This window comes from Corvus brachyrhynchos, unplaced genomic scaffold, assembly GCF_000691975.1.
Source record: "Corvus brachyrhynchos isolate BGI_N302 unplaced genomic scaffold, ASM69197v1 scaffold351, whole genome shotgun sequence".
Taxonomy (NCBI): Eukaryota; Metazoa; Chordata; class Aves; order Passeriformes; family Corvidae; genus Corvus; species Corvus brachyrhynchos.
Window position 1 is genome coordinate 663,694 of NW_008236203.1, and position 10,249 is coordinate 673,942.

General features: G+C 57.8%; 2 protein-coding genes across 2 annotated transcripts in view; one reads left to right on the forward strand and one right to left on the reverse strand.

The window, feature by feature from the left end:
* The window catches only part of LOC103622311 (H(+)/Cl(-) exchange transporter 5), a 24,189-nt gene extending 20,235 nt beyond the window's left edge, over positions 1-3,954 (forward strand). Inside the window, exons 11-13 of the mRNA XM_017741065.1 lie at positions 1,018-1,523; positions 3,014-3,230; positions 3,583-3,954. Coding sequence (XP_017596554.1) covers positions 1,018-1,523; positions 3,014-3,230; positions 3,583-3,673 — 814 coding nt within the window. The 3' untranslated portion in view covers positions 3,674-3,954. The remainder of the gene's footprint in view (positions 1-1,017; positions 1,524-3,013; positions 3,231-3,582) is intronic.
* Positions 3,955-5,528: 1,574 nt separating this feature from the next.
* Positions 5,529-10,249, reverse strand: part of LOC108448350 — a 23,857-nt gene continuing 19,136 nt past the window's right edge. Inside the window, exon 5 of the mRNA XM_017741073.1 lies at positions 5,529-5,676. Coding sequence (XP_017596562.1) covers positions 5,529-5,676 — 148 coding nt within the window. The remainder of the gene's footprint in view (positions 5,677-10,249) is intronic.

Genomic DNA, 10,249 nt, shown 5'->3' on the forward strand with positions numbered 1-10,249 from the left:
AAGGTGGGGCTGGGCTGGGGCTGGGCTGGGGCTGGGCTGGCCACGTGAAGAGGGGTGTGGTGGGTGAATGGTTGGACCCCCTGATCTCAGAGGTCTTTCCCAGCCTTAATCGTTGAAGCAAGGAATGGTTTGGGCTGGAAGGGACCTTAAAGATGATCTCGTTCCACGCCGTAGCGACTCTGTGGCTGAAGAGCTGTGGTTGTGGCCGGCCATTAGAGCTGGTGTCACCTCAAGAACCCCAGGAAAGGCTGTAATAGAAGGTGCCATGTGCTCCTTGTCCTGGTGGTGTTCTTTTGCCATCCCCAGCCTGGTGCTGGGCACGGCAGGCTGCAGTGGGGAGCTCCTGAGTGGGAGCCAGAACAGTTGAGGCTGCCCAGGAACTTCAATTTTCCTGTGGGGTTTTAATTAATTTTACTTCCTGTTCTGGCCTTAAATCTTGTGATGCAATTCTGCTTCTAAGTGCTCTGTTTTCTCGTAACACTTCTTCCTCTTGGCTGAGTTGGAGAGACTGGGTGCATGTGACTGAACTTCACTTTCACAATTTCCAGTCTCCTCATCCATGGAATAATATGTTTAACTCCTAAGGGACTACTTTACCAGGAGAAACTCTCCTCTAAAAACATGCCACCAAACCCCATCTTTGGCCTTTTTAGAGGGGATACACCTTGTTTGAGCAACCCAATCCAGTGGAAGGTGTCCTTGCCTGTGGCAGGGGTTGGAATGAGATAGGCTTGAAGGTTCCTTCAAACCCAGACCCTTCTGGGATTGTTTGTATGGAAGATAAATGCACTTTGACTTCATTAATGGTTCTGTTTGCTGCTGGGCAGCACTGAAGGGCCAGTGCCCCTTTAGGGAATGGGTATGGGAGCAAAACTCCTGTAAAATACTTGGGAGTAGCTCTGGGACTTGAATCTCGAGAACATAATTAAAACATGCCAAGACAAAACCACGCAGAGACCTGGGGCTCCATCCCAGGGCTGGTGCTGTGGCAGGGACCGAGGTTTCAGTGCTGCTCTGATTGTGCTGGACGGGGCAGTCCAGCTGTGCTGGCAGCAGCCCCTCTCCAGAGGTGGGCACTGCTGTGACACGGTCCCAGAGTGACCTGAGGCGCGCTGTGTTGGCAGGGGGCGTGACCCGCATGACCGTGTCACTGGTGGTCATCATGTTCGAGCTCACCGGGGGGCTGGAGTACATCGTGCCCCTGATGGCCGCAGCCATGACCAGCAAGTGGGTGGCCGATGCCATCGGCCGGGAGGGCATCTACGACGCCCACATCCGCCTGAACGGATACCCCTTCCTGGAGGCCAAGGAGGAGTTCTCGCACAAGACGCGGGCCATGGACGTGATGCGGCCGCGCAAGAACGACCCTCCCCTGACGGTCATCACGCAGGACAGCATGACCGTGGAGGACGTGGAGACCATTGTCACCAAAACCACCTACAGCGGCTACCCCGTGGTGGTGTCCCGGGCGTCCCAGCGCCTGGTCGGGTTTGTCCTCCGGAGAGACCTCATCATTTCCATCGGTAAGAGGGCACGCTGCCCACGTGGCTGTGCTGGCATTGGTAGTGCCAGCTGTCCCTGACTGAGGAGGTCACACGCCCTGCTGCTGGTGGCTGGGCCAGCATCCCTGAGCAGTGTGGGCTCTGCGAGCAGCGGAGGTGAAGGACAGGGTGGCTTGTCACAGGATCGTGGCATCACTGAGGTTGGAAAAGCCCTCCAGGATCATCGAGTCCAACCTGATCCTCACCTTGTCACCAGCCCAGAGCACTGAGTGCCACATCCAGGTGTTCCTAGGACACCTCCAGGGATGGGGACTCCAAACCTCCCTGGGCAGCCCCTGCCGATGTTAGTGAGCTTTCCTGTGAAGAAATTCCTCCTGGTGTCCAACCTGAGCCTCCCCTGGCACAGCCTGAGGCTGTGTCCTCTTGTCCTGTCACTGGTTGCCTGGGGCAATACGGAATAAAATACAGGAACGAGTGCATTAGGATATCGTGTGCATTGCCTGCCTCCTGTGGTACCACCATGTGTTCCTGCACTTGTGTTCCTTGGAATCTCCAGGGATTCATCCAGAGTGGTCCTGTCCCCAAGCTGTGCACACTGAGGCACAGGATGGGATTTGGGTTTTCATGATCAAATATCCCAAATATTCTGAAGTGTTCTGAATATCCAGCCTGGTGTTTGGGCTGCCAGACCTGCCCCTTCCCAGGAGGTCTTGGAATGCTGGTTATCAGATTGCAGCGTGGCAGGTACCCACAGTGCCTGTGTGTGCACTGCTCTGCAGCTCTGAGGGATGGCCAGTACTTGACTTGTTTTCCATTCCTGACCCTGATGACGTCCATGGAGCCTGTGCCAGTTGTTAAGTGCTTTGAAATAGTCCTTTAACTGCTCTGCATGGGACCCAAATCAGTGACTCATAAAAGTACAGAGCATTTTATTTACCTCCTCTAAAAACTGGGAAGTTAAAAGTTCTCCAGACCTTGTATTTACCTGGCCAGAGCACAATGAGGTGCAACAGCCTCAGCTTTGGGCAAAGCATGTGCTGATCCCGCCCCTGCAGTGGAACTTTGGAGATCCTGGAGGTTGTGCCAGGTAAAGGAGTGACAGGACAAGACCTGAAGTTGTGCCAGGTGAGGTTTAGGTTGGATATTGGGGAAAATTTTTTCATGGAAAGGGTTGTCCAGCCCTGGCCCTCCACAGGTGGTGGAGTCCCCATCCCTGGAAGTGTTCAGGAAACGTGGATGTGGCACTGGAGGACATGGCTTAGTGGTGACCATGGTGGTGGTGCTGGTGGGCAGTTGGACTTGATGGTCTTAAAGGTCTTTTCCAACCTTAATGATTCCATGATTCTCTTGGAAGAAAGGCTGGAAACTCATCACACCCTCCTGGGGTGGGAACAGCTCTGGTGAAGGGAAGGAAAGGACTCCTAAGGCCATTAAATGTGGGCAGAGGAAAGGGAATGCTTTTCTGTTTGGAAAGGGAAAGGAGTGCTGATATTCAATCAAATACTTTCCAGAAAACGCCCGGAAGAAGCAGGATGGGATCGTGAGCACCTCAGTTATTTGTTTCACTGACTACTGTCCCCCCCTGCCTCCGAGCTCCCCGTCTGTGCTGAAACTCAGGAGCATCCTGGACCTCAGTCCCTTCACGGTGACGGACGAGACGCCCATGGAAATCGTGGTGGACATATTCCGCAAGCTGGGGCTGCGCCAGTGCCTGGTCACTCACAACGGGTGAGAGCCCTGGGAGCCTGGGGCAGAGCCTCCTCTGTGCCCGGCAAAGGGGGCGGCACTGGGATCCCTCTGGGGTGGGATGCGGGGCCGCTTCTGCCCTGGCCGGGGTGGTTGTGGCAGCCCAGCTCCAAGCCCCAGTGTCCAACCTGGCCTGGGACTCTTCCAGGGATCCAGGGGCAGCCAGAGCTTCTCTGGGAGCCTGTGCCAGGGCCTGCCCACCCTCAAAGGGTGTCATACTTTCTGTGGGGTGTCACTTTGAATCCCAAAAGACTCTTCAGCGCCTGCAAGGGGCTCGAGTGGCCCTGCCGGGGTCCCTCCTGAGGGTGCACTAAAATCGTGTTTTGTTTCCCAGGAAGCTGCTGGGGATCATTACCAAAAAGGATGTACTAAAGCACATTGCACAGATGGCCAACCAGGACCCCAACTCCATCCTCTTCAACTAGAGGCAGACTGTAGGGATTGTGTGTCACACACACCTGGAACTTTCTAGCCCATCCTGGGTAGACTTTCCTATTTTTACTGAGACCACAGAACTGTTTCCAGCGTTTTCCTCCATGGAGTGAAGATATTTTTTTTTTTTTCTACCAGATAACCAATTGCACTACGGAATCTGTGGAACATGATCTTCTTTTTAGAAGAAAAAAAAAGAGACTTTATTTACGTTGCTTTTGTGAAGTTGCATTGGAAAGATTCCATGAAGGAGTAAAAGCAGAATGTTAGAGAATTGTATTTCCTCCTCGTCTTTTGTTGGAAGTGCTGTTAGGAACGTGGGGAGGAAACGCCAAGGTGTTTGTGCACTTGCAGAGGTGTGGAAGGAGCAGGATGGTTTTCCCACAGTGTTCAGGTGGTGGCAGAGGGACAGGGCTGGGCTCAGGGCGGTGTATTCCCAGTTGGCCACTTGGGAAAAATCACAGCCTTGCAAAGCCAAAATGGGGGAGAGAAAAATAAAATTTGGCTGGCTGAGGCTGCTTGGCTGAAAGAAGGAAAAAAAAAATCCCAAACCAACCCCCCCCAGATCAGATCTCCTTGAAATTGGGCCCAGTCTCTGACGGGGAAGATGCTGGTTTTGATTAATTAGTGAATGTATTAATTACTCTGCCACTGCCTGTCAGGAGAACCCCGAGGAGGAGGCGGGAAGGAGTCCTCAGGTGTCTTCCCATCCTGCTCCCTTTCTCAGATCCATGCCCAAGGATTCCTTCTCCTTGATTTCCCCTGAGCACGTCACTAGAACCCCAGAGGCCGAGTCTGAAACTCGTGCCCTTCCCCAAACCCGGCAGGGCTGGACATTGCCCAGCGGCTCCTGCTCACCCTGTCCCACTGCAGAGCCCCGTGCCTGGGGCCAGATGCTGTTCCCTGTTCCCTGCTCCCTCCCCTCCCTGGCTCCCAGCTGGAGGATTCCCAGCGTGGCACTGCTCCAGGTCTCCTGGCCAACATCTGTGCAAGAAACCCTTCCCAGCCCCCTCGGCGCTCCTCAGGCCCTGTCCCAGCGCTGACCAAGTGATTTTCCTGTTAATAAAACTCTGCCCATTTACTGGGATTCGGGAGGCTTCTGGATGCCTTGGGAGGCTGATGCTGCTCATCCTGGCCTCAGCTGTTGGTGGTCCTTGATAAACCTGTTCGTGGGGACTGGGGACTCCTGGCTGGACTTGGCTGGGCCCCTCTCAAAATCTCTGATACAAACAAATTCCTTGTCTTTCCAAGGAGCAAAAGCCAGATTCTTGATCTTCCAAAGCCATCCAGCAGCCTCAGCCAGTCCCTGCTCTGCTGCTTCCACCTGACATCTCAATCCTTGTACAGCTCAAAGCTGCCTCAGCCTGAGGATATCACCGATGGATCCAGTTCCATCTCCTTGGAAAATAAATGCCTGGGCTGGTCTGTGGTGGTTCTGGGCAGCAGGAGATGGTTGGAATTCTTCGAGTGCTGCCTCAGCCTGAGGATATCACTGATGGATCCAGTTCCATCTCCTTGGAAAATAAATGCCTGGGCTGGTCTGTGGTGGTTCTGGGCAGCAGGAGATGGTTGGAATTCTTCGAGTGCTGCCTCAGCCTGTGCCAGGGGCAGCTTTGCCTTTAAATGCCTTTTTTTGTTCTGTTTGGGGGGCAGATGGATGCTCCTGCGATCTGGGGCTGAGTCCAGGGAAGAAGCTGCCATGTCCCCTTTCTGGGGATGCCTGTCCTGTACTGGCTTCTTTTCCCTGTGGCACACCTGGGCTACCAGAAACACAAAGCTTTTCTATTTGTCTCCTCACCTTACCATCCTCAGGAGGGTCCCAGCTTGAGAAATGTGGTCCTGCTTCAATTAGATCCGTGATCCATGAGTGGATTGCTCTCCGTGGGGGAAGGCAGCAGCAGCCCAGTGCGAAGGTAAGGTGCCAAAAGGGAAACCCGTGTGCAGGGTCATCCCAGATGGAACGGCCCAGCTGGCGGGTGGCTCATCCCAGCTGCTCCTGGGGAAGCGGGAGGGCAGGGAGCAGCTGTCAGAGGGAATTGCAGCTGCTCTGCTGTCTGGGGATGGGAGCCCGGGGCAGGAAACACCTGCCAGCAGCTCCTCGCTCTCCTCAGCTGGTGCTGTGTCTGTCCCATGGGTCGTTTTGTCAGTGGGAGAGGTGTCCTGGAGAAAGTCCTGTCTGGGAGGGTGAGAGTGGGAACGGCAGGAAAAGCCCGGTAGGGCTGGGCTGTAGGGAGGCTCGCTTTAGGTGTGGGCGGGATCCTCACGGTGCCAAACTTCCCGCTCCTGAGGAGGGTTTTGCCCTGTCCGGTTCTTGCTCCGCCGTTGCTTCACTCCAGGAGGAGCCCCGTGATTCCCTCCAGCGACAGACGGGGAGGCAGGACAGGGCTGGAGAGGTCCCTGCGCTGGATGGGTGGCCCGAAGGACCGGGGCGCTGCAATATCCTGGGGATGCTGGGGAGCTCTCTGGGGCGAGGGCTGGATGCACTTGGAGGGGCGGGATGGGAGTGGGGGGAGCCGCCTTTGAGCCTCCCAGCGAGCTGATCTTTAAGGTCCCACCCCAAACCAGTCTGATGCCGGTTCTGTGGGGCCGTGCAGGGGTTTGAACAGGACACAAAATGAGGAGTTTTCTTAAAAAGTGGAATTATTTTTTCCTGCTTCTCTCATGGGGGAATAAGCGGGGAAAGCCGCGTGTGAGCCGTGCGGGGGCCCGTGAGCCGGGCTGGGGCTGGCTCAGCCCCGGGCAGAGCCCGAGAGGGAACCGGGGAACGGCCCCGCTGCTGCCTCCGGCCCCGCCGCGCCCGGGCTGCTCCAGGGGCTGCTCCGGGAAGGACAACCGGTCCTGGAAAGGGAGAGAAATCCCCTTCTTTCCTTTGGGGTGTCCGTGGGACCGCGGGAAAGGGGCTGGGAGCAGATCTGGGGTGGGATTGCGCTAAATGGCCTTTGAGGTCCTCCTGACCCAAAGCAGCTGTGATTCCCCAGGGATGAGCTGAGCCCCGCCTGCAGCAGCCCCGTGTCCCCTCTGCTCGCTCACAGCGCCCCAGCTTTAATGTTTGCCCGAGGGTTTAGGGAGCGTCCCGCAGCTCCACGAACCCTTCGTGCTGTAGGAAAGAGGTTTCTGTTTTGTTCCCCCTTTTTCGGGCGGAATTCCCGCCTGGGGGGAGCGGTGGCTGGGGAGGTGCCCTGGGGCAGAGCGGGGGGCGCTGCCGGGGTCCCCCCCCGCTGCCTCTCTTTGTGTGCTTTATTTACAAAGTCCCAAGGAATGATTTCCTGCCGCCTTGACGTGGATTCGGCGTGGATTTCCTCTCCCTGCTGGGAACTCGGGCCAGGCTGGGGACTTGAAAGTAAAACGAGATCGTGTCTGGGCAGGGATGGAGACTTGGAGGCAGTGATGAGCTGGTTCATAACAACAAAGAGGGGAAAAAAAGAGCTTTTAGCCCCAGGATTTTAGAGACGAAGGCTCAGGGCCGTGCACGCCCTGGGTTGGGCATCTCTGTGCTGGGCTAAAGCAGCTCCTCGGCAGTGGAGATAAGAGGGTCCTTTGGCAGTGGCTGCAGGAAGCACTTTGTGTCTGGATTGAGTCCACATGGCGAGGCCATGGGAAATCAGGTCACTGTGGAGATGTTATTAGTGTGCAGTCCCCACCCACCTCCCAGTCCGGGTTAGAGCAGGAGGGAATCACAGAATTCTGGAATGGTTTGGGTTGGAAGGACCATAGAGTTTGCCCGGTTCCACGCCTGCCATGGCAGGGACACCCTCCCACTGTCCCAGGCTGCTCCCAGCCCCAATGTCCAGCCTGGCCTTGGGCACTGCCAGGGATCCAGGGGCAGCCCCAGCTGCTCTGGGCACCCTGTGCCAGGGCCTGCCCACCCTCACAGGGAATTTCTCCCCAGTATCCCCTCTGACCCTGTCTCCTTCAGCCTCAGGCCGTTGAGGCAGGGCCGGGAGGTTCTGGAGTTGTCACTGTAGGGACACTGTCACTGTGCTGCCTGGGGGCTGGAGCTCTCGGTTTTGGGGGATTCTGTTGCTTTTTCCTGTGGCTCTCCCCAGCCTGAGGGAGGTGCTGGCAGAGGAGGCTGTGTGTGGGGATGCAGAGTTGGTTTAGGCACCACAGACTTCGCTTTCTAGTAGGAGCTACAGTGAACTTGTCAGCAATGCTCACGGTAAAATAGGGAGTTGTAATTTTTAATAAACAGTTTTAACAATAACAGAAAAGTTGTATGAGAAATCTCCAGTGCTTTGCTCCATTTGCGCACCAGGTTTTGTTTCCTCAGCCAGAGAAAAGTGTTGTGTCCTCATCCAGGTCTTTCCACACTTTGTTCCTCTTTCCTGGAGCCCATCCTGGGACAGGCAGTGTTGGCACAGGTGCCTCAGGCAGTTTCTGTGGAGGCCGGGTTCTCCTGCTGCTGGAATCTGCTGCTGGTGGCCGATCCACTTGTTCAGGTGGGAGCATGGCCCTGGCCAGGCTGGGGATGTCCAGCCCTTCTCCTGGAAGCACCAGGACCGGGAGCACGATGGGAGAGGCAGAGGGGCCTCAGGGGCTGAGGCTGCTCGGGGTAACCTGTGCCAGGTCCTCGAAGTGAGGAATTCCAGGCCTGGGACTCTCCCCAGACAGGGCGAGGCTGCTCTTTGCCCTGATGCTGCTGCAGTTCTCCCTCTCCCATCCACCCACCCCCGAGCCCTCTCCTTTCCAGGAAAGTGGGGTGGGCCAGTGCCCGCTGGCGCCGAGCCCGGCTCTCCCCGCTCACGCACACGGAGCTGCTTTCCCTGCTTCCTCCCCGGCACACACAACCTCTGCCGGCTCCATCGGCCGTGTCCCTTTAAACTCCCTTTCCAAGGAAACGCCGGAACCACCTGCTGCGTTTCCTGCAGCCCCAGATCCCCGGGGTCAGCCCTGTGCTCCCCTGACTGCTGCCAGAGGTGGGATGAGCTCGGTGCTCCCTGGGGGTGTTTGAGACCTGAGGATGTCACGGGCCCTGTTGTGGGTCACCAGGGTGGTTGGGACAGCAGGAGGTGGGATGAGAGGTGGAGGAAAAGGGATGGTTTTGGAATGGAGGGGTTTGGAGTGCTTTGTTTGCTTTGGGCAGGGGCCCAGCGTGCTCCAGGGCCAAGGGCTGCCAAGCCAGGGCTCGGCTCAGCTCCCTCTGTCTCTCCACGGGGACTGGGAAAACAGAGCCCCTGCCATGGGGGGATCAGCCCTGTCACCCCTCTGGAGGCTGCAGGAGGGTGCTCTCGGTGCTCTCAGTGCTCTTGGGCTTTGGATGAGTTTCTGGAGGTTCTGGATGAGCTGGGGAATCTTCCCTTGCATCTGGGGCTGGTCCAGGTGTTGGTGTGCAGGTGCCAGGGTGGCACCGTGCCCTGTGGGGGTTGTACCAAGCCCCCTGGATGGGGAGCCTGCAGGAGATGGGGGCCGGGGAGTGGGAATGCCCAGCACCTGGGGGTGTGGGGGGATGTGCGAGCTGCTCCCCCTGGCTCCGTGTCCACCCTGCCCGGGGCTGTGTCCTGGGTGCAAAGGGGCCAGGCCGGTGCTGGAGTACAAGGCTTTATTCTGTCCTTCCTGGGAGCCCCGCGCTTGTGGCAGCCCACGTTGCCACTGTCCATGAATCCCCACAGTCTTAGTCGGATACAGAGAGTACAGGGGTGGTTAGAAAAGGGGGCTGTGCCCCCCCAGTGTCCACGGGCTGAGCCAGCTGGGCCCTGCTCTGCCCTGCCCAAACCCACCTTTGGCCTCTGGGGTGGCTCCATCACCCTGGGGCTGGTTTGGTCCCTCCAAGGTCCTGCTGTGACCACCGGGCTCACCCAGAGCTGGAATCCTGCAGGGATTGCCAGGGCAGGAGATGTGAGAAGTGGGGGCTGTGCTTGTCCATGAGGGCTGGGGGGGAGCAAATCCCCACGGGGAGAGGTGCTTAGTCAGCAGCTGTGCCGAGGTCCTGGTCCTGCACAGCCTGGCTCGGTCACCACGTGCCCCAGTGCCACGTGCCAGGTGTGGTGCCAGGACTGCTCCGGTGTCAAGGTCCTGCCCTTTGCCCTCCCTGGAGCCATTGCTGGTGTTCTCCAGGCTTTGATCTCCCAGACTGAAACTCCTTCGTTCCTTTCCAGAGACCAACACTGGACCTGCCCCGTCCCCAAGATGTGCCCCAGGGGTGCCAGTCCTGTGCCCTGGGGGTGCCTCCAGCCCCGGGTCCCTGGCACCCCCAGCCCTGCCCAAGGCGGGGTCAGACCCGTGGGTGTCACCCTGCCATGGGGACACTTTGTCTGGCAGATGTGGCCCTGGTGCCTTTCCTGCTGCAGGGAGCCATTGGGAGGTGCTGGGTCACCAGGGCTGCGATGTCCCCCATCGTGCACGTCCCCTGTAGGTCCTCGGACACCCTTCCTGGGTCACCGGCTTCCTCCCACCTGGAGGTGGCACCGAGCACAGCAGGTCCCCGTGGGCAGCCACCCTGGTGCCCTTCTTGGCTCATCCCTCACCACGAGAGACAACACCCAGCAAGAAGGACCCTGTGCCACCCCCGGGCCACTGGCCGTATCCAGGGGCCACGTGGGACAGGTGGGAGCGGAGGGGGTCACCGGCGG